Below are 24363 nucleotides of genomic sequence, written 5' to 3' on the forward strand. Positions count from 1 at the left end.
TCAAAGTGAAGTGACGACCCTTTGGAACTGAGATGAGGAGAAATTTCTTCAGCCAGAGCGTGGTGGATCTGTGGAACTCATTGCCATAGAGAGTTGTGGAGGCCAAGTCATCCAAAGCCTTTAGGACATAGATAGATGAGTTCTTAATTGGTAAGGGAATCAAGGGTTATGGGGAGAAGGTAGGAGGATGGGGTTCAGAAACACATCAGTCATGATAGAATGGCGGAGCAGACTCAATGGGCTGAATATCTCAACTCTGCTCCTATATCTGATGGTCTTATGGTCAAATGGAATTTCAACCTCTTAATACACAAGTGTATTGACAGATTGGCTAAAAATGACATGGATTAGGTTTTTGACTTGCTTGCCAAGCTGACTTGTTTTCGTTCAGACCTTGTGCCACCATGCTAGGTAACATCATCAGTATGGCCTCCATGAAGTGATGTTATTCTACTCTGCTTGGAATTTATACTGTCTGGTCTGTTATGGTGAGTAGTGTCATTTTCAGTTTTGATCAGTATGGGTTTGTAAATGGAGTTCAATTCTATATGTTCGTTGATTGAAGTACGGGTGGAGAACTATGCCTCTAGGAATTCCCATGTGTGTCTATGTTTGGCGTGGGCTATTATAGTTACCTTGTCCCAGTTAAACTGATGATCTTCATTGTCTGAGTAGATTGATATGACTGTTTGTGGTGCCGTTTTGCTGCTAGCTGATGTTCATGTATTCTGATGACTAGTTTCCTTCCTGTCTGTCCGATGTAATGTTTGTGGCAGTCGTTGCATGGTATTTTGCAAACCATGTTTATTCTGCATGTTAATAAAGTGTGAAGCTGGATGAGCACAGCAGGCCAAGCAGCATCTCAGGAGCACAAAAGCTGACGTTTCGGGCCTAGACCCTTCATTCTCTGATGAAGGGTCTAGGCCCAAAACGTCAGCTTTTGTGCTCCTGAGATGCTGCTTGGCCTGCTGTGTACATCCAGCTTCACACTTTATTATCTTGGATTCTCCAGCATCTGCAGTTCCCATTATCACTCATTCATTCTGCAAGTGGTCGGAATGGGGTCTTTAATCCTTGTAAGTGGATGTCATAGGGTGGCTGTGGGCACGTGGGCCGCCATGATTCCTAGTGGTCTTAGGAGTCTTGTTGACAGTTCTGATATGTTCTTGATGTAGGGCAGTGTGGCCAGTGTGTTAGGGCGTACTGTGTCCTCTTGTTGTTGTCTATTTAGTAGGCACCTGCGGATGACGTTGCGGGAATATCCGTGCATAGCGAATATTTTGTATAGGTACTCTTCCTCTTTCCTGTGTAGTTCTGGCATGTTGCAGTGAGTTGTGGCCCTTTTAAATAGTGTCCTAATGCAGCTATGTTTGTGGATGTTGGGGTGCTTTCTGTGGAAGTTGAGGATTTGATCAGGGTGGGTTGCTTTTCTGTATGCTGAGATTTGAAGCCCCCCCATTGGTCATATATTCAACTCTAACATCCAGAAACGGAAGTTGACTGTTGTTTTCTTCTTCCCTTGTGAATTTAATCCCTGAAAATACACTGCTGATGAGGTGGTGAGTCTCTTCTAATTTGTTGCAAATGTGTCATCTACATACTGGATCCACAGTTTAGGTTGAATGTGGGGGAGGATGGTGTGTCCTAGTCTTTGCATGACTGCTTCTGCAATGAGTCCTGAGATGGGTGACCCCATTAGTGTACCATTGCTCTGTTTATACACTTGACCATTGGAGACGAAGTGAGTGGTGAGGCACAGGTCTAGTAGTTCAAGTATGTTGTCATTGCTGATGGAGCTGTTGGTCTGCATTGCTACTTCCTCCAGTAATGTGGCTAGTGTTTCTTTGGCTAGTGGGATGTCAATTGACGTGGATAATATGGTAATGTCAAAGGATACCATAATCTTGTCATTGTTGATTTTTATGGTCTTGAGAGTATTGAGGAATTCTTGGGTTGAGTGGATGGAATGGGGTGATCCATCGACTAGGGGGTGGTGGGGGGGGGGGGGGTGGTGTTTGTGCGTTCTGGTTTCACTCTCATGTAGCCTGCCCTGCATCCTTTCGTCTCTTCAGTGTCCGGGCGATCCTATTACCTAGCTGTGATGTTGGGTCTATCGCCACCTGTTGATAAGTGGTTATATCTGCGAGCAATGCTTGTGCTTTCTTAATGTAGTCTGGTTTGTTCATAATGACGGTCTGCTGGTAGGATTATAATGTTCTTGTCTTTCTTAAGTTTATATAGTGCTTTTCTCTCTAATGTGTTCAGGTTGTTCCCTTTGTTCCTTCTGTGTAGTGTGGGGATTATAGCTTGTCGGATGGTTTGTTGTGTTTTGTCCGTGAGTCTGCTGTCTTTTAATGTAGTCTCCAGGGCAGCCATGAAGTCTGTTCTGTTCACATCTTTGTGGCTCTTGTTCAGACTTTGTAATAGGACAGCTTTCTCAGTTTCTGTGAGTTGTCTGTTGGATAGGTTTCTTATCCCTGTGTTCGGTTTGTAGTGTTCCTTGTCTTTGTGGTTGATTAGTTTGGTGAGTTTCTCCTGGAGCCTGCGGCTCTTCTTAGATTTGGTTTTGTGTTAATTAATGGTGATGGCCTGTTCCAGGGTTGTAGTCCACTGCTGGTCCACAGTGCTTAGATACTGTGATTTTTGGCGTGCAATTTCTTGTTTGTACCTGCGGAGTCAGTTATGGGCATCATGAATCATTGCTTAAAGTATTCTGCATACATTCCGTTCAGCTAATTTATAGCCTGTGGGTTGTTAACTGGAGGTTTGTATTTCACGCTGCGGTGCAGTACCTGGTTCCTGAGGCATTCGTGGGGAAAGTGAAGTTGTTCGCAGGTAGAGCTCAGTCAGCTGGTGAAGGTGTCCCACTGTCGGGCATTTCCTTAATATCAGCACACTCAGACAATGAAGGCTATCAGTTTAACTGGGACAAGGTAACCATAGTAGCCCAAACCAAACACAGACACACATGGGAATTCCTAGAGGCATAGCTCTCCACCTGTACTTCAATCAACGAACATATAGAATTGGACACCATATATAAACCCATACAGATCAAACCCAGAAATGACAGTACTCACCATAACGGACTGGACAGTGCAAATTCCAAGTGGGGTAGAATAACATCGCTTCATTGGCGGCCACACCGATGATGTTACCTAGCATGGTGATGAAATGTCTGAACGAAAACAAGCCAGCTCAGCGAGCAAGTCAACAACCTCACCCACAACCTGAACTACAAATCTTTGCTACAACTTTAAAATGACATGGGTTTTTAGACTCATTACAAATATGAACTCTGAAGGGTAGAAATTCGTCTGGGCCTGTTGACTGTGATTGAGTTCAATATCAGGAAGCTGCATATAACAGCAGCCAATTCAATATTGTACATTCTACACCACTGCCGGAGACAGCTTTCCACCCTAAAATTAAACATCTTTGTCCAGAGATTATACTGTGTGCATTAGTTTAGCTGCTATTTTAATGGAGGCACTAAACTATTCATTTTAAATAGACTATTAATTTATTACCAGAAATTATAGTTATTATTATTTTTAGTTCCCCTGGGTGGGGAGCTTAGAACCAGGGGTCACAGTCTCAGGGGGGTATGGAGTAGACCATTGAGGACTGAAATGAGGAAACATTTCTTCACTGAGAGGGTGGTCACCCTGAGGAATTCTCTACCACAGATGGCTATGGAGGCCAAGTCACTGAACATACTCAAGAAAGATACATTATTGATACATTTTTAGATTTTACAGGCATCAAGGGGTATGGTGAGAAAGCAGGCACCGAGATAAGATAAATGCACCATTGTCCCAGAAGACCACAGGACTATTCTCTCAGTAGAGAGATGACTGGTGGTGACACCTCAGCCGAGGGGCAAGATTGGGAAGGTGGAACCTTCATGGTGATCTCAGCCACTATGGAGAAACTGAATCTATGCTGATGGCATCACTCTGCATCACAAACCAGCCATCCAAACAACAGAGCTAACAATGCCCCCAAGGCATTGAGAAAGAGGGTCAGCCATGGAGCATGAGGAGGCTCAAAGGGTTGAATGGCTTACTGCTGCTCCTAGTTTATATTAAAATTTAAATCTATTTAACTAGTGAAAGAATTTGATACAAATCCAAAACCTTTGATGAATGGCAACACATTGGCATTCTGAGGCTTACAATGCATAAAAAAATGCCAAGAATACAGTTATTGAAATAATAACTTTTTTATCTACCAGGGAATCCAACATGATGTAACACAAAATGGGGAGGCTGGGGAGAAGGTGGTGCAATATGGGAAGAAGTGTACTTGGGTAGGGTTGCTAAACATGGGTGTTGTATGGGCTGTCTGTCATACATCTGACTTGATAGATTCAAATGAATGGAACTCAATTCTGGGGACGGTACAGAATGGCCAGCCAATTCAATATCAATGATCTATTTTGCCTGCTCACTCCAGGGTAATTTCTATCGCAGTCTATACTACAAGAGTATAACAGGCATTTTGGAGGGTTCTTGTGGCACAGTGGTGGTGTCCCTATTTCTGAGCCAGGAGGCCTGGGTTCAACTCCCATCTGCTCTAGAAGTGTGTCATAATGTCTCTGAGCAGGTTAATTAGAAAATAAAAATATGACATGTTTTGTGCATTATTCTTCAGAGAATGATTATGTATGCTTGGTTTGTAATTACACTGTAATGTCTAGCAGCAATTTCTATGGAGGCAATGGAAATTATTGCAACAGCATTAGGAATTTCAAAGCTCAAGTATAGTAGCATGACAAAAATGTACTTTTCAGTTACACCAAAAAAAAACTGTCAACACTTCAACGTTGCAGCTACTGAAGGAAAGCCTGTAGCAGATTAAAAGGAAACACAGTGGCTCAGTGGTTAGCACGGTCACCTCACAGCACCAGATTGCGTGACATTTACCTATTCTCCCCGTGTCTGCGTGGGCTTCCTCTGGGTGCTCCAGTTTCCTTCCACAGTCCAAAGATGTGCAGTTTAGGTGGATTGACTATGCTAAATTGCTCATATAGTGTCTAGAGTTGGAAATGTAAAGATAGGGTGGGGAGGGGGGTAGGTCTGGGTGGGATGCGCTTTGGAGGGTCAGTGTAGACTCGATGGGCCAAATGTATGGATTCTATGAGCACTGCATTGAGGATGCCCAGTGCAACATTAAGGACAGCATATTGTCCTGTTACATGCCAAACTAAAATCTGCCATTTGAATCACAGGAGAACATTGTTACACATACGCAACTTCATGAAGTCAATGCCTTCCTTGTTTAACAAAACACCCAAATTTGAAATGGCATTCTAATCATTTTGGAAAAGGTCTGCATATTAGTATCAGTGCTATAATAGAACAAACCAGCACAGTCAATAAGATTTGCACAGACAAATGCTTCAAACAGTGAAAGTAAATCACAAGTATATCTTTAGTGGCAGAACATAATATTCCAAGTTATGACAATATCACAGAACAGGCTTTACCATATGTTAACATTCAAAGGGATTAAATGATTGAAGGATGGAGAGGATACCTTTAAAATCTGGACTTCAATTTTTCTTTATACAGGAAATGCACAACAAACCCATACATATATGAATAAAGGACAACATTTGGCTCCAATTTCTGCACAATGAATTAAAAATAAAAGTACTGCATCCCCAACGTCTTACATTCACTATTAATATTTCCACTTCTAAATACACTGAGATTTTGTTTGTACAAATATTATATTTTGAGAAAAGATCAGTTGATGCATCTTTTAACCTCTGAAACAAAAATAAACAATATATTTGTCAGAAAAGAGAATGGTTCAAGCTTTCAAGCTTTGTTAGGTGAAGAGAATCTGAATGGAATGAAGATTGAAGTCTTCTTCAGATTTGCTACTAATCTATTGACAAAAACCCTCTATCACTTAAACCAATTTCTTTATCAGATTAAGTCAGCCAAAAAGCCATTATGGAGAGGTCTCATTGACATAACGTGCTGTTGAATTTTAGATTTATTTATGAGACTAAACCTTCTTGTTCAGCATACTCTGACAAGATTGGCACAACAGTTCATTGCACCTTAAATGCATTATATTGAATTAAACACATTTATACTGCTAGGTGAGAATATAACTAAACATAACTATATCATGCACACCCACTAGCACTTAAAGGTCTCAAAAAGTACACTAAAAGATTGGACACGTACGTCAACAATGAGGAAGTCCAGCCAACACCATGCATTCGTGAAGTACTTTTGGAATCCATAGGCCGTCCATTTCAACAACATCTCAAGGATGAAGATATATGTGAAGATCTTGTCAGCATATTCAAGGATGGTCCGGATTGTCTTCCGCTGTTCAATGTAAATATCTTCAAAAGCCTGAAAAGAAAAACTATTTTAAAAATGTATAGTAATTGATTTTCGAAACAAAAGAAGGTCTCTTCAAAACTGTACCCTCTTGACCAAAGCTTGGCATCTCTCAGCATCGGCTGGCCTGTTTACTTACTTTATGATTGTTAACATTGTATTAAATTGTGTGCATGTGGTGGTGTTATTTGAGACTGCCCCACCTTCTTCTTCCCATGCTGGACAATCTGCTGGAGTGAGCAGAGCTGGTATCCCCTCTCCCCAGCCCTGGAAGACAGTTGTAAGACTCTCACAAATTGCCCTTGCCCACTTCAGACAATGGATGCACAGCCTGGGGATTACACCTGAAACCTGTCTGGCTGTGTAACTCATTTTTACACAAGGTGATGCATGCACCTGAGCCATGGATGTTCAACAATTTATTTGGCAAAGAATCAATTGTCATACTGGTGTTGTAGCTAATACCATCATGCCATGCAATGGTATAATTTTATCTTTACAAATTTGGCTTGATCAACTGAGAGTTTTACTCAATTTCTACCAGGATCAAGGGGCTATACATAAGCATCAGGAAAATCTGAACAGACTTGAGCTCTTTTCTCCAGAAAAGAGACAACTTAAAGCTGATCGACAAAAGGTCTTAAAGATTTTCGATATGGTGAAGTTTCCATTTGTGGGCTAGACCGGAACTAGGGATCTTGAGGAGATAGTCACTGACAAATTCAACCACCAATTCAGGAGAAACCTCCCAATCCAGAAGATGCAAACCCTGTCTCCACATGGAGTAATTGAGGGGAATTCATTGATGTATTCAAGGGGAAGACAGATAAATACATGAGAAAGAAAAGAAATTCTCTCTTTCATGTGAAATTGGCATCACTGGCAAAGCCATTGTTTGTTGCCCTTGAATTTAGTGTCACGTCAGGTGACTTAAGAGGGCACTTCAGAGTCAACCACATTGCTGTGGGTCCAGAGTAACAACTGGGCAAGAATGGCCATTTCCTTCCCTAAATATATTACTGATCCAAATTTTGCCCTGGTTGTTGTATATGGGTCTGACAGGTATAATAACGAGAAACACCTTTGAAAATGATGTCATGTGAAATTATGAGCAGAATGGTCTGGGCTCTACAAAGGAGTGAGACCTAACATAGAAAATAGGAGCAGGCGTAGGCCATTTGGCCCTTTGAGCCTGCTGTACCATTCAATCTGATCATAGCTGATTATCCATCACAGTCCTCTCTTCCTGCTTTCTTCCCCTTCCCTTTAAGCTCTTTAGATCTAAGAATTAGATCTAATACCTTCTGGAAAACATTCAGTGTTTTGGCCTCAACCATTTTCTGTGGCAGAGAATTACACAGACACCCCACTCTCTGGGTGAAGACATTTCTCCTCAGTCCTAAACGGCCCAACTCGTAATCATTAGACTGTGACACCTGCTTCTGGAGACATCCTTCCTGCATTTGCCCTGAGCATCCTTTTAGAATTTTACAGTTCTATGCAATACCCTCTCATTTTTCTAAACTCCAGTGAACATAGTCCTAACCGATCCAGTCTCTCTTCATATGTCAGTCCTGCCATCCCAGGAATCAGTCTGGGTCCTCCTCGCAGTCTCTGTAACAATGTCTATCATATCAATGTAACCCTGTAACAAGTTGCTAACATGTAGTAAACTATGTCTTGTGAACTACATGAGCCTCTTCTAGTTGGACCTGGTTTTCCTCTCCCACTCTAGTCCGAATAGGCCCATAGTTTTCTACAATCAAAGAGGATGGTGGCATCAACCTTCATCTTGAGCAGCAGCTCAGACAGGATAGTGAGCTGAAATACCTGTCCAGCAATGTTCACTGTTGCTTAGATTACCTTTCAATTCCAGATCTATTCACTGAATTTGAATCCATGTCCCCAGAGCAATAGGCTGGTGCTTTGGATTACGAGCCTGGGTACGTTACCAGTGTGCCACCATTTCTCACTAAGAATATACTGATAGGGTCAGATAGAAAGGCAAGCTGCTGGAAAAAGTTTGGATTAGGACAGTGAGGGCTCAGTTACAATGGAAGCCACAGGCTGCTCACATGCACTCATGAAGAATGACCACTAAAAGAATTGAATGACGCCTGGCACTCGTCAGAACTGAATCCCAGAGAGAGTTTGCATTGACAGGAGGTTAAAAAAACTGAAAATACAGGCAGCATTAAACGAAAACAAAAGAAAATGGGCATTCGGCTCAGCTTCAGAATTCAAAGTTCTGGTTTTCTCGTGGCGAACTGACGGAAAATAAATGTGCAGTTGCACCCAAGGCAAATGCTGCCCAACTTCACAAGGACTTACCAGTGCTCCGCTGCTGAGCAGAATCATAAAAACGATGAAGGTTTCAAACCAGTTATGCTCCACAATTAAAAAGCAGGTCTTTCGCAAAGTCCACCATGGTTTGCCCCAGCCTTCTTCAATGCTCACTTGACAGCATTTAAAACGTTGCACACAACCTATGGAAAATACATACATCCAGTTCAAAAAATATCGGGCAGGATTATTTCCCATTTAATTATCTCAATGGCATTCAACAAAGATGGCCAATTTGGTCAAAGACAGAATGCAATTTCTGCATCCACACTTTTAGGCAATTATTATTTCATCCGACAATGAGAAAGGACATTTTGAACAACAGGGCCATTTCTTTTTGATGAATTTTGTTTTTTTCATGCACTGTAGGTGTCACTGGCTGGACTAACGGTTATTGCCCTGTCCCAAGGTGCCCCTTGAGAAGTTGGTGGTGAGCTGCCTTCTTGAACTGCTGCAGTCCATGTGCTGTGGGTTGATCCACAATGCCCTTAGGGAGGGAATTCCTGGATTCTGACCCAGTGGCAGTGAAGGAACAGCGATATATTTCCAAGTCAGGCTGGTGAGTGGAGGGAAACTTGCAGGGGGTGGTGTTCCCATGTATCTGCTGCCCTTCTCCTTCTAGATGGAAGTGGTCGTGGGGTTGGAAGGGGCTGCCTGAGGATCTTTGGTGAATTTCTGCAGTGCATCTTGTAGATAGTACACACTGCTGCTACTGAGTGTCGGTGGGGGAGGGAGTGGATGCTTGTGGATGTGGTGCCAATCAAGCGGCTGCTTTGTCCTGGATGGTGTCAAGCTTCTTGAGTGTTGTTGGGGCTGTCCCCATCCAGGCAAGTGGGGAGTATCCCATCGCACTCTTGACTTGTGCCTTGTAGATGGTGGACAGGCTTTGTGGAGTCAGGAGATGAGTTACTCAGCGCAGTATTCCCAGTTTCCGGCCTGCTTTTGTAGCCAGTGTTTATGTGGTGAGTCCAGTTGAATTTCTGGTCAATGGTAACCCCCAGGATGTTGGTAGTGGGGGATTCAATGATGGTACCACCACTGAATGTCAAGGGACGGTGGTTACCTTGTTTTTTATTGGGGGTAGGCATTGCCTGGCATTTGTGTGGCGCAAATGTCACTTGCCACTTGTCAGCCCAAGCCTGGATAATGCCCAGAACTTGTTGCATTTAAACATGGACTGCTTCAGTGCCTGAGGAGTCGTGAATGGTACTGAACATTGTGCAATTATCGGTGAACATCCCCACCTCTGACCTTATGGTGGGTGGAAGGTTATTGATGAAGCAGCTGAAGATGGTTGGGCTGAGGACACTACCCTGAGGAACTGCTGCAGAGATGTCCTGGAGCTGAGATAACTGACCTCCCACAACCACGACCATCTTCCTATGTGCCAGGTATGTCTCCAGCCACCAGAGAGTTTGCTCCTGATACCCACTGATTCCAGTTTTGCTCGGGCTCCTTGATTGCACACTCGGTCAAATGCAGCCTTGATATCGAGGGCTGTCACACTCACGTCACCTCTGGAATTCAGCTCTTTTGTCCATGTTTGAGACAAGGTTGTAATGAGATCAGGAGCTGAGTGGCCCTGGCAGGACCCAAACTGGGTGTCACTGAGCAGGTTATTGCTGAGCAGGTGCTGCTTGACAGCGCTGTTACTGACACCTTCCATCACTTTACTGATGATCGAGAGTAGAACAATGGGGCGGTAATTGGCCGGGTTGGATTTGTCCTGCTTTTTATGTACAGGACACACCTGGGCAATTTTCCACATTGTCGGGTAGATACCAGTGTTACAGCTGTACTGGAACAGCTTGGCTAGGGGAGCAGCAAGTTCTGGAGCACAAGTCTTCAGTACTATTGTGGAATATTGTCAGGGCCCGTAGCCTTTGCAGTAGCCAGTGTCTCCAACTGTTTCTTGATATCACATGGAGTGAATCGAGTTGACTGAAGCCTGGTATCTGTAATGCTGGGGACCACTGGAGGAGGCCGAGATGGATCATCCACTTGGGACTTCTGGCTGAAGATTGCTGCGAAAGCTTCAGCCTTATCTTTTGCACTGATGTGCTGGACTCTTCCATCAGTGAGGATGGGGTTATTTGTGGAGCCTCCTCCTCCAGTGAGTTGTTTAATTATCCACAACCATTCATGACTGGATATGACAGCACTGCAGAGCTTAGATCTGATCCATTGGTTGCGGGGTCACTTAGCTCTGTCTATCACTTGCTGCTTTTTGTGTTTGGCGTGGCAAATAGTCCTGTTTGGTGCCTTCACCAGGTTAATACCTCATCTTCAGGTATGCCTGGTGCTGCTCCTGGCAGGACCTCCTGCACTCTCCATTGAACCAGGGTTGATCCCCTGGCTTGACGGTAATGGGTGAGTGGTGGATATGCCGGGCCATAAGGTTATAGGCTGTGTTGGAGCACAATTCTGTTGCTGTTGGTGGCCCACAGCATCTCATGGATGCCCAGTCTCGACTTGCTAGATCTGTGTGAAATCTGTCCCATTTAGCACGGTGATAGTGCCACACATCATGATGCAGGTTGTTCTCAATGTAAAGGACATCTCCACAAGGACTGGTCACTCTTACTGATACTGTCATGGGCAAATGCAACTGCAGTTGACAGATTAGTGAGGATGAGGTCAAGTATGTTTTTCCCTCTTGTTGATTCCCTCACCATCTGCCGCAGATCCAGTTTGGCAGCTATGTCCTATTGGGCCCGACCAGCTCGATTGGTAGTACTGCTGCCAAGCCACTCTTGGTGGTGGACACTGAAATCTCCCACCAAGAGTACATTTTGTGCCCTTGTCATAGTCAGTGCTTCCTCTAGGTGTTGTTCAACATGGAGGAGTACTGATTCATCAGCTGAGGGAGGGCGGTATGTGGTAATCAGCAGGAGGTTTCCTTGTCCATGTTTAACCTGAAGTCATGAGACTTCATGGGGTCTGGACTCAATGTTGAGGACTCCCAGAGCAACTCCCTCCTGACTGTATCCCACTGTACTGCCCCCTCTGCTGGGTCTGTCCTGCCAGTGAGACAGGACATATCCAGGGATGGTGATGGTGGTGTCTGGGACATTGTCTGTTGGGTCTGAGTGTTTGAAGATGTGGTGCCAATCTACCTCCTCTCTCTCTCTCTTTCTGTCTCTCCTGTCCAAAACAAGTCATTGGTGACCATGAAACTGCACTGTATTTATGTTGGATTGTGGTAATGCTCAGTAAGACACTGAGGTGATTTGCCATTGCCTTCTACAGGATGGCCAACCAGGAGACACACTCACCCTTACCACGTACCATTAGGAATATCAGTGAGGTTTGTAGGTTATTGATCAATCTGTTATGAATATACCTCCCATGACCATCAAGTCCTAGAGGGGAACTTCAACCTGAAGTTCCTGGCTTAGAAGCAGGGACACTACTGTATATTACTTGCTCATGAAATAATTAAATTCTTGATACCTGGGAACATTTTTTTGTTCCTGAATCAAAGTGCAAGAAATAATGTTGCTCCTGTTATTTAGCAAATGTTACAAAACAATCTAAATATAGTGTACCCAGCACCTTATACAGCAAGGGCCTATCCTGCTTATATATTTAAGTGTAATTAAGCATAGCATTGACAGAGCTATTTTAACACATGCTTCCTTACAAATTAGTTTGCTTTTATCCTCATGAACCACACTTGCTGACTACTGGCCCAGAACATTCTAGAAGTTGTGGCTGAGTTGCCTCCTACTTTAACTCATTGAACTATTTCCTCTTTCAAGGAAATCTAGAGCTCGGCACACAGTTCTCAAATAAAACACATAATTATCCATAATTTTCATCATAACATAATTAATGAAGTCATTTTCCAAATATTGTTGTGAAGTGGGGACACAGGGAGGGGTGGTGTCAGAGGTGAAGACAAAGGGCTGTTTTAAAAGTTCCTTCATCTGTCCTTTCAAATGCCTCTGGATTGGACAGTCAGAGGTTCCCTCAAACTCTGGTTTCTCAACTGGGAATCCAGATACCAATCTCACCTTCTGGGGAAGGGAGGTAATTAGGGAAATGTTAGATACTTTCATATCGACCTGTTCAGAGATATTATGTCACATCCCAGGTGCGACTTGAACTCAGGATTTCTGGCTTAGAGGTGAGGACACTATCATTGTGCCACGGGAGCCCCTTGGGGATTCAGTGAGTTGAGGTCGTTAATTGATTGCTTAAAGCCCTTAATTGGTAGCAGGTCAGGAAAGTTGTCCATGGACATGCTCACCCAAACCTTTATTACAGTTGTACTGAGAAGGGGATGAGCATCTCACTGGGGTCAACTCATCCAAATGTTTTCCCTTCTCACCACCTCCAGGTAAGGGAAAAGTGAACCTAAGGAGCCTTGATTTCAAGGCAGAGATAAGTGGGTATTTATTCTCCCAGGAATGTTGTTATAGTGCTTGGAAATCTTTTGCTCAGTGAGCATTGGGGGCTGGTTCATTGAATTTAGTCAAGGCTAAATTTAGACAAATTTCTGGTTGACAAAGAAGACAAGGGTTATGGGGGACAAAGAGGATAATGGGGTCAAGGTTACAATCATATATTATTATCAAGGGACGAAATGACCTGAAACTGCTTGGATTTCTTAGGCTCTTATCTATTCTAGAAAAAGGGCATGAGGATTGCATCAGTTGTCCATGTCTTGCATCACAATAAGTCACTCTGACCCAATTCATCTCTTGAAATGCTAACTGCAATTTCACAACATAATTTAGTCAGGTACTACCATCAGTAAAACATGCTTCAGGGTCTAAGTACTCTTCAGGTTGCTCTACTGGTGGCCCCTCTTCTCCTTCTGGCTTTATATCTATTGTGCTTCCTTCTGATGAGCTGGTGTCATCCAGTTTCTGCAAATTCACAAGACAAACAAATGATTGGTAACTCCACAATGAAACAATGATGCTGAAAGAATAGATGTCATCATAACAAGAGCAGAAAGGTATACAGTAGGACATGCATTGCTATCTTGTCCTGGCCATCAGTTTTTAAGCACTTTTTTGAAACGTATTTTTGAAAAGACACATTCTGTTGAGATTTGCACTTTTCAGGACAATTGGCAAGAATACTAATTTAAAGGGACATAACCTTTAAAATGTATATGAGGTCAGTGCTGATTGGTAAAGGTTTTGCCATGAAGACTGCTCCAGAGAATGATGACTGGCAGTTAACTGCCACACTTTTGTACACATTTTAAAACAAGAAGGATGTCTCTGACTGCTCAAGGCCAAAGGATCGCCTTGAAGAATAAAAGAAAGAACAGCTGTCTCTTTTTATTTAAAATTGTGATACTTAAAGCAAAAATATATACAAAGAAGGACGTCTTACAGATCGTGGTGTTAAATTTACATAGTGGTTATTCCATACTGCAGAAAATCAAAGGGAAACTCTGGAAAAGATGGAGTCAAGATGGACAGTTCTGGTTGTCATAGGCTCAGTCCATAAGATATTTTGCACTGACAACCCCAATACTAGGCACAATCACCAAACCTCTAGACACTGAAAACTAAGTCCTCAAAGTTCAAAATATACCAAGGTGTCTGGATACATAGTGTACTTCCACTGTGCATATTTTGATTTTGACACAAGCTTTGTTTCGGCGAAACTGGAATAATAAATGCATCTAGACACTTTGGAAGTCCATACAGCTTCTGTTAGAATTGCAAGTCGATCTTTTGTGACAAACTATTTCACAGAGCTGAAAAGACCAGGGGTCCTGTCCTGCACATCTCTGTTGTATACCCATAACTTACTTTATCGCTAGTTTTAAGGAGGCTATTAGCCACTTATGCATTTGTTACTAAGTTTGCATAATGTAATTTTAACTCTCTTGACAGCATGCTAAAGGAAACATGAAAAAGGAAGGCGACATTAAAGATACCTTGTTCATATATTCATCTACTGAGGTTGGTGTAAGTGTGCAATCATAATAGTGCATGATCATTGTTGATGGGGATTCTGAATAGCATGCAGTGCCTAGAAGGTGCTACTCTACTTCATTGTCAGTGCTTACATTGTTCAGGGTATACCTCCCACCCTTACTCTCTTGTCTAAAGTAACACAGCCTGTAACATTTCATTTATGGTGTTGCATTTTTATTCTACATACTGGTTTGGTATTGCCCGGGTTAAAAGTCTTAATGCAATAATGCCACTTTGTTAATAGACAACACAGAGATAAAGGCTTAACCCTCGACAGGTGACCAGCAGAGCGAGTTGAAAACAGACTCACTACTCATGAAATAGAGCCTGGGTTATTTGAACACCGGGCATCATTTAAATCCAGCTGGAAAACTGGTACATAGCTGGTGGAAAACTGGACAAACTTGGGCATCTTCGGAAGGAGGGCAACGGGTGCTAACATTTGGCATTAGGCAGATAGTATAAAAATAGGAAGTCTTGCTAAAACTATACAAGGTACGAAAGAGACCAAAACTTAACATTTACAAGCCCTATTGAAGAAAAGATATACTGATATTGGAGACAATCCAGAGAAGGCTCACTAGGCTGATTCCAGGTATGGACAGGCTGTCTTACGAGGAGAGGTTGAGTAGGTTGCCCCTGAACTAGTTGGAATATAGAAGAATGGGCGGCAAATTTATTGAAATATACAAATTTATTAGAGGACTTGGCAGGGCAGATGCTGAAAGATCATTTCCTGTTGTAAGAGAATCTAGGGCCAGAGGGCATAATCTCAGACTAAGGTGTCACAGGTTGAAAACAGATATGAGAATGATTTCTTTTCTTTCAGGGGGTCATGAATCTATGGAATTCTTTACAGCAGAGGGCATCACTTCACCTGATGAAGGAACAGAGCTCCGAAAGCTTGTGATTTCAGATAAACCCATTGGACTATAACCTTGTGTTGTGACTTCTGACTTAGTCCACCCCAGTCCAACATCAGTACCTCCACATCATCTACAACAACTTATTTCCCTGCCGTGCGCAATTATTCAGGACGCACCGAGTATATAATCAATGAGCTCATTCAATAACAATGGTGAGTGTGACCGAAAAACCCATTCACAAATGTTTCTTGAAAAAAGCCTACTATTCCTACAATCCAATGAGCGTGTCAATCAGAAAGACCATTAATTATCAACAGAGGTTCAAACACTTTAGATCCCTTGACCTTGTCCAAATAAACAAGACACTGACAAAAGAGATCAAAGAATAAACAACATTTTATAACTGCACAGAGTTGTCAATCATACATAGTCAAGATCAACTTTAATTGCTAAAACAAGGCCCTTGCTGAACTCATGCTTATATTAGTCTGGGTTCTCTGCCAAACATGCATCATGAGAACACCCCCTTATATCTGGCTAGCTCAAGTAGGCTCTAGATGTTTCTCCATGCTGCAAACAAAGGCTCAACTAACCTCAACTTCCTCTCCTATGTCATGCCCCTAGCTAGGCATGTACTACCCTTATGTACCTTTTGTTGCACTGGCTGACATGTGCCACAGTGGTTATCCTGAAATTACTATCTATAAATTCCAGGTTCTCAACTTAATAAGTAAGTTCTGGAATCTTTTCAGGACTAGAATCTTATTCATCCCCAATATGATTGGTCTCAACAGTGAGCATGCCCAGAATATTTTGGAGCATTGATAATGGGAACTGCAGATGCTGTAGAATCCAAGATACAAAGTGTGAAGCTGGATGAACACAGCAGGCCAAGCAGCATCTCAGGAGCACAAAAGCTGACTTTTCGGGCCTAGACCCTTCATCAGAGAGGTGATGAAGGGTCTAGGCCGGAAACGTCAGCTTTTGTGCTCCTGAGATGCTGCTTGGCCTGCTGTGTTCATCCAGCTCCACACTTTGATATTTTGGAGCATGGTCACTGGAGCAAACAAAAACTTCAACCTTCAAAAGTCAAATGTAAACAGGGTTAGAAAAGGATCTTTAAAGCATTCATCTGAAATTAATTTCTCTGCTCCATCAGCAGTGAAATTGGCAGGTTTCTAATGGTTAAAGCTTACGCTACAAATCAGATGAAGTGATTTGGACCATCCTGTCAAATGTTTAAATGCTCAATGTAGACTTTTCAAACAGAAAGTGCTTGGGATGGGAAATTGATTGGTCAGCCTGAAAACATTTTGTCACTCTGAAGTCAGCCTGTGGCATATTCAGCTGAATTACTGAATGTTGACTGGTGGTATGACAGCAAAAAAAAGCAATGACCACAGACAAGAATTACAAATATGTCTTCCTACCTCCTTGCTCCCACCAACTTCAGATTCACTGCTGAAGTCTTCAGTATTTAGGTTTTCAAAGTCCGACTCCCCAACTGCTATTGGAACTCTGACAGTAAGATTAGGATTGTGGATAAAGGAATTGTGGTCATCATCAATTATGTATTTTTCCACACTGCTCCCTATGCCACTGGTGGTGCCATTGCCATTCTTTTGGTAGTCCATTTCTCGGTTGATATCAGCACCAGTATGGTTTCCGATGTAATTCACCTTTTTGTCTATGAGCTCGTCCAGTGGTTTGGCCTCATCTGCATCTTTGCTCTTGAAATGTTTTTGAACAAATGCACGCCCATAGGCCTTCACAAAGGCGATTCCCTTCTTGATCCTAATCACAGACAACTGAAGGTTGTTGATCTCACCGTCATCGTCAGTCGCTGCAAGATTATCAGCACTAAAAGAGCTCAGCAACAAGGCCAGGAACAGGTTCAGCACCTACAGTGAAACATAGGAGAATATAACAGAATCAAGGCGGCAGAAGGAAAGCTTTTCCTTCATTATGTAGTGAGAGGGCTCTGCTAATTTATTCAGGAAAAATTTTGGTCATTTGAGACACATCTTTGTTTAAGTATTCTCAGACTGTCTTTAAAATTATACACAACTGACCTGAATTTAACCACTGGAAGTAAACATTTGTCAAAGTGGTATTCAAGGAAATACTAATATTCGGAGACTCTGATTTCAGGGCACACCAGACCTGTTTTCTTTTTATATTCGTATATGGGATGTGGGCATTGTTTATTGCCCATTCCTAGTTTTCCCATGCGAAACTGTAGTGAGCTGCTGCAGGCATGTGATATAGGTAGACACGCAATGCCCTTAGGAAGAGATTTCCAGGATTTTGACCCAGTGACAGTGAAGAAATGGAGATATATTTCCAAGTCAGGATGGTGAGTGGCTTGGAGGGTAACTTGCGGGGGGGGGGTGAGGGTGTGTTCCCATATATCTGCTGCCCTTTTCCTTCTAGATGGAAGGGGCTGAGAGTTTGGAAGGTGTTGTCTGAGGATCTTGGGTGAGTTTCTGCAGTGCATCCTGTAGATAGTACACACCGCTGCTACTGAGCATCAGTAGAGTAGGGCGTGGTTGATGAAAGTGGTGAACAGGGTGCCAATCACTTCAATAATATTGTTAACCAGCAAAGTAATTTTTTTGTTTCTCAACATCTGATAATCCTGAAGACAATTTCAGTTTTAATCTGAATACATGTTGTGAATTCAGAACTGGAAATGGTTCGACACTGACTTTTGGTTGTACAATGGGTTGCTAACTACTCCCTGGCATTCACAATTTCCTGATACATGTCCTTGGCATATGCCAGTCTTGTCAAAGTGGAGATTAACCCCCAAATCACCAGGAACTTCTCAAAGGACCACCACATTCAGGAACTCCCAAATACTTCAAGAAGGGTAGCTCTGCCAATGAGCCAGAAATTTCAGACCAAGTAGTACACATTCACATAACCAGTCAAAATGAAACACAGTACCTTGCTATAAAACAAACACCTGAGACTGTTCTGGGATGTATTTGTACACCCCAATATACTCCTAGAAATTCACGCCTACTCGACTCTAAAATAAATAATTTCATGTTTCTGTTAAACTGATTAATTCCATATTAGAATTACATAGGCAGGTATTATATGCAATAAATGATGGCTGTGTTACAAATTGGGACTCAAGAAATGAAAACTTTTCTTTATAGCTGGCTACTAAAAATTACAATTATTTTTCAATTCTAGGCTTTTTCTTCTAGTTCAGCTGCAAAACACCACATATGCTTCATGCAGTTTTGAGTATTTGTGACAGGGTTACATAGTCTGCAATTGCAAGCAATTCCTTGGAATAAAATTATTCTTATGGTTCTAATATACCACATACTATTTGTGTTTGGTATGTATTCATGGTAAAATTCACTACTTACCACAAGATTGCCGATGACCATGACCATCATGAACACAATGAGGCACATGGTCTGGCCTGCCACTTCCATACAGTCCCACATTGTCTCAATCCATTCACCGCATAGCACACGGAACACGATCAGGAAAGAGTGGAAGAAGTCATTCATGTGCCAACGGGGCAGAATACAATTAGCATGGATCTTACAGACGCAGTCCTTGTAGCTTTTCCCAAAGAGCTGCATGCCTACCACAGCAAAGATGAAGACGATGATTGCCAATACCAGTGTCAAGTTTCCTAAGGCACCAACAGAGTTACCAATAATTTTTATCAACATGTTGAGTGTTGGCCAGGACTTTGCCAGTTTGAAAACTCTCAACTGTAAAACAGAAAGAAAGTTTGATCAACAGAACAGACAGTAATTTCAATCGCGAATCATCAAAGGACACATAATCGTAAGGATTCACACCCTCCTTTGTGTGATTTAACATTTTCTTCAAAAAACAGCTTGGATTTTAAGCTAGTGGCACATGGGTGTTGGTCTATATTTGTGAAGGGGTTTAAACTTAACGAGGGTAGTCTTTCTGGAAACATCACTTGAAACAGAATATGCCTCCTGGAGAGCTCATGGACGTTTGTTTATGTTGTACGACTGGAGAGAAAAGCATTACGTTAGTAGCTTATCAGAATCTGAGGTGAACAGGCTTTTAAAAAATCTTATTCAAAACCTTTTGGGCAGTTTGAAGGAAACCTGACTGAAGTCACTTAAAAGTATAATCTGTCTTATAAAAAGGAGGCTGTTCATAGTAGTTAAGGAAATAGGTTAACTCAGTGAAATAGTGTACGTCGTGAAACTTCCAATTGTTTGGTTAGAACTGTGCAGATTATTCAAAGACTGAGAAAGTCTAAGATTAGTTGCATAAGGATTGAAGGAAAAGGCTTCACAGTATATGGGACCAGAACTCAGAAGAAGTTAAGTCAAACCTACAGATTTTATAAGGAAGGAATTTCTCTGGTTTCTCAACAAAAGTGATGGTGTTAATGATAGTTGGGATTTTGTTTTGTTGTATGTTTGAAATCTTTCAGGTTATTATATTTAGCTGGGTTGGTCTGTTTAATTTTATTTTCATTTACTTTGTGCCATAAACTTCTGCTTTATTGTTAAAACCAAATCTGAAGCCTTGTTTGCTTAAATTTCACCGAAAGACTGCCACACTAAATTAACAAAAAGGCAGAAGATAATCTATCAAGCCAGATTTTATTTCGGAATCTGAGTTGTACAGTAGTAACATCAACTGGGGTCATAATTCTTATTTGCTTTTAGGATGCTCCAAGGTGCTTTTAACAATCAATGAGTTGCTTTTGTAGTCACTGTTAGTTTTACGCAAACACAGCAAATGAGATAAATTCCTCCTTCTGGTTGTGAGCCAGTTGCTTATACTTCTGATACGAGATTACATTAGGTTGATTTTATGCTCAGACTGTGCATGTAACAATCACCCAGTTGCAACAGTCTGCAATAGAAATAACAAATTTATAATATGTAACTACGCTTCATTTAATGAAACTTGCTGGTGAAATTACCTTAATAAATTAAAAGGCATTGCTACAGTTTTCGTCATAACAAGCCATTTGCTGTAGCTGGCACTCTATTTAAATGGACTCTGTAGACTGTGTGCTGTTTAAATAGACTCTGTAGACTGTGTGCTGTTTAAATAGACACTGTAGGCTGTGTGCTGTTTAAATAGGCTCTGTAGACTGTGTGCTGTTTAAATAGACACTGTAGGCTGTGTGCTGTTTAAATAGGCTCTGTAGACTGTGTGCTGTTTAAATAGAGACTGTAGACTACGCGCTGTTTAAATAATCTCTAGAGACTGTGGGTTGCAGTGTAATGTTTAAATACACTCTGCAGATTGTATACTGTTTAAATAGACACTGTAGACTATGCGCTGTTTAAATAATCTCTAGCGACTGTGGGCTGCAGTGTAATGTTTAAATACACTCTGCAGATTGTATACTGTTTAAATATAGTCTGTAGACTGCATGCTGCAGTGTGTCATTTAAATAGACTCTGTCTACTGCAGACATTGTTTGCTGTAAAATAGACAGGCTGTCACAAGTCCTATCACTTGCCCATTTCATTTACAACTTTCTAGTTAACACAATGGTGTCAAAAGATACAACACTCTGATGGAGAACCTGCAATGTTCTCAGGTATCATATCCCAAAAGATGACTATAAGCAACTGTAAACAGAATTATGACATATAACACAAAACGTACCAATCTGAAGGACCTCAGCACAGACAGTCCTTCAACATTTGCCAGACCAAGCTCCATTAAACTGAGGGACACTATAAAGCCATCAAAAATGTTCCACCCTTCCTGAAAATAGTAGTAAGGGTCCATCGCTATCAGCTTCATAAACATTTCTGCTGCGAAGATTGCAGTGAAAACCTAGAAGAGAAGGCAAAACAACATTTCTAGTCATCATTCACAAGTGATCTGATCAGATAACAAATGCCAACAATTACTGCAGTCACAAGGAGAATAGAGGGATTGTGAGACCTCATCTGTGAGTCACAGAAAGCTACTATCCAAGTTCAGCGGATAATAGGGAAGTCAAAAGGAATAGAATTTCAAAGTACGGAGGTTTTGCTAAAACTTGGTAAGGCACTAGTCAGACAACAGCTGGAACACTGAACAGTTTGGGCCCTTTACCTAATGAAAAAGGAACTGACATTGGAAACAGTTCAGAGACATTCAACACTCTGACGGAGGCCCTTGCAAGTCTAGGGCTAAGGTTAGGATTGATACCAAGTATGGAGGGACTGTCTGATGAGAAGCGGATGAGTAGGTTGGGCTTGCACTCATTGGAATTTAGAAAAATGACAGATGACCTTATTGAAACATATTGAAACATAAAATATTCTTAGGGAACTTGACAGGGTTGATATGGAGAGGTTGTTTCACTTTGTGGGAGAGTCTAGGATGACAGGGTATAATCTCAGAATAAGGGGTCATGTATTTAAAACAGAGATGAGGAGGAATTTCTTCTCTCTGATGGGAGTGAATCTGTGGAATTCTTTACCAGAGAGGGCTGTCGAGTCTGGGTCATTAAGTATTTTCGAGGCTGAGAGAGACAGATCTTTAATCAGGAAGGGAATCAAGGATTATGGGGAAAATACAGGAAAGTGGAATTGAGGATGATCAGATCAGCAATGATCTCGTTGAATGGCAGAGCAGACTCGATGGGCTGAATGGCCTGCGTCCTTTGGTCCAAGCGTTTTTCATTTCCCTACTGTAATAAGTCATGTGTGCGCTTGAAAATAATTAAGTAGCTCACTTTATATGTTGGCAGTCTGCTTTCCTTGATTTACCTAAAGTCATGCAGCCATGCATAAACAAAAAAACAGAATATAAACTTAAAACACCAAAAATTGTCAAATTCAAATACAGACACAGTATGCATTACTCTAGATGTCCAATTGAGTGTTAATGCGTGTGTGCCTGTGCTAAATGAGTGGGCTACGGAACTGTAACTCACTATTTCTGTCATGGCTCAGTATCTAACACCAGAAACAGCCATATCGTGCCAGCATTATATAAGAACATATTGTATTTATGACACTTCCCTGCATGAATCACTGTTGACAAACAATGGGAGGGCTCGAGAACAGGAAAAATACAGCTGTCTCCAAGCAGGATGCCTTTTGCATGTGACAAAATCCTCCAATCCTTTTAGGCACAAGGTAATGTTGTTTTTCAGTGTTACCTTCAACCTCAATATTTAGTCACACATCCACACATTTGTGCATCTTTCTCTCCCGATCACAACAGAAGCTGCAACAGTTTGCAACCAATTTTGTTTCCCATTTGTATGCACTTCCTGATTGTCACACATAGTTTTTGTAATATTTGGGTGTCACCAAAAAAAACCTGCACTTTAATAATGATGACATTCTCTTCTCAAAGAAACATGCTCACAGCCTGAAGGCTGAAATACAGTGTGACAAACATCAAAAAATTCCTCTGTAGTCTAACTATTTGAAACTTAAAAACAGACAAAACAATTATCAGGAAACAGGGTAATGGTTGACTGGTTATTAAAGGAAAGGAAATGTTGAATTAAAGTTATGAATCAATCTACGGTTCCTACATAATAGGCACTAAAATGTACGTAGGTTTAATCATTTCAGTCCTTTACTGAGTACCCAAAATAGATATGGAATAGGGCTGCATCTGCACCTTTCTGCCTGAGTCTTACATTTTTCAAACTGCATTCTTCCGTGGAACGTGAGTGTTGCTGGTAAGACCAGCATTTGTTGCCTGTCCTTAACTGCCCTTGAACTGAATGACTTGTTTGGCCATCTCGAGAGGACAGAGTGAACCACATTGCTGTGGGTCTGGAGTCACATGAAGGCCAATCCAGGTGAGGATGGTAGTTTCCTTCCCTAAAGGACATTAGTGAACCAGATGGATTTTTACATCAATTGATGATAGTTGACATTGTCACTGCCACTAAGAACTGCTTTCAAAAACTTTAATTAAAATTCCACAGCTCGCCAATGTGCAAGGAGAGAGGGTGAGATGGTGGAGAGAGAGAGCGATAGGGGGAGGGGGAGGTGACAGAGAGAGAGGGAGTTGGTGGAGATGGTAGAAGAAAGAGATTGAGTACAGTATAGTACAGAGACAGTGTAGAAAGAGATAGAGAACAGACAGTGAGAGGAAGGGGTGAGTGACAGAGAGAGCACTAGAGGGAGGCAGAGGTAGCTAGAGGAGAGAAAGTGTGAGCTGGGACAGTGCGAGTGAGCTAGGAGGGGAGAGAGAGAGAGAGTTAGGAGGCAAGTTAGAGAGCTAGGAGGCGAGAGTGAGCAAAGACAGAGATAACAGATACAATCGAGAGACTGAAACAATTGCTAAAGACAAAACACAGGAAGCTCAATATTTTATTTTAAGCCCAAATTAAAACTCACTTGAAAAGTTGAGAGAACACAGTTTTGCCAAAGCTTGCTAGTCAAGCGCTGACTAAGACCACTGAGAAGTCAGGTAGAAGAGATTGTTTCTGCAGGAAAACTAAAGCACCTCTCAACCAATGATTATAGTTATCAGAAAAACTCAGAAAGCCTGGGGGGCTCTTTCCTTCGGAATAGGAAGTAGAGACCTGATTAAGATCTTTAAGACTATGCAGATATTTTATCAAGTCGATGTAGATATAAAGTCTGTTTCCACATGTGGGTGACTCTAGAAGTAGGGACACAGAATGAGATAGAAATGAAGAATGCAGGAGAAATGGCTTTACTCAGAGTGTGGAACATGTTACCGGGGAAGTGGGTGAGGCGAATAATGTAGCTACAATTGAGGGGATTCGAGATAAGTTCCAGAGGGGAGCATTGTATGGACATAAAACAGCAGAACAGACTGCTGGGTCTGATAATCTGTCTTAACATTTTCCACTGCTGCACTGCAACCAGAAGT

The 24363-nt window shown here is 41.9% G+C and overlaps 1 protein-coding gene across 10 annotated transcripts in view; it reads right to left on the reverse strand.

The window, feature by feature from the left end:
• The window catches only part of LOC125448188 (sodium channel protein type 8 subunit alpha-like), a 326376-nt gene that overhangs the window by 44011 nt on the left and 258002 nt on the right, over window positions 1–24363 (reverse strand). For all 10 annotated transcript variants that reach the window (XM_059643402.1, XM_059643399.1, XM_059643398.1 and 7 more), the window contains 6 exons: window positions 21169–21342; window positions 18909–19265; window positions 16953–17423; window positions 13465–13585; window positions 8700–8854; window positions 6207–6380 (listed from right to left, as the gene is read on the reverse strand). In XM_059643402.1, coding sequence (XP_059499385.1) covers window positions 6207–6380; window positions 8700–8854; window positions 13465–13585; window positions 16953–17423; window positions 18909–19265; window positions 21169–21342 — 1452 coding nt within the window. The remainder of the gene's footprint in view (window positions 1–6206; window positions 6381–8699; window positions 8855–13464; window positions 13586–16952; window positions 17424–18908; window positions 19266–21168; window positions 21343–24363) is intronic.

The sequence above is a fragment of the Stegostoma tigrinum genome, chromosome X, assembly GCF_030684315.1.
Source record: "Stegostoma tigrinum isolate sSteTig4 chromosome X, sSteTig4.hap1, whole genome shotgun sequence".
NCBI classification, from domain to species: Eukaryota; Metazoa; Chordata; class Chondrichthyes; order Orectolobiformes; family Stegostomatidae; genus Stegostoma; species Stegostoma tigrinum.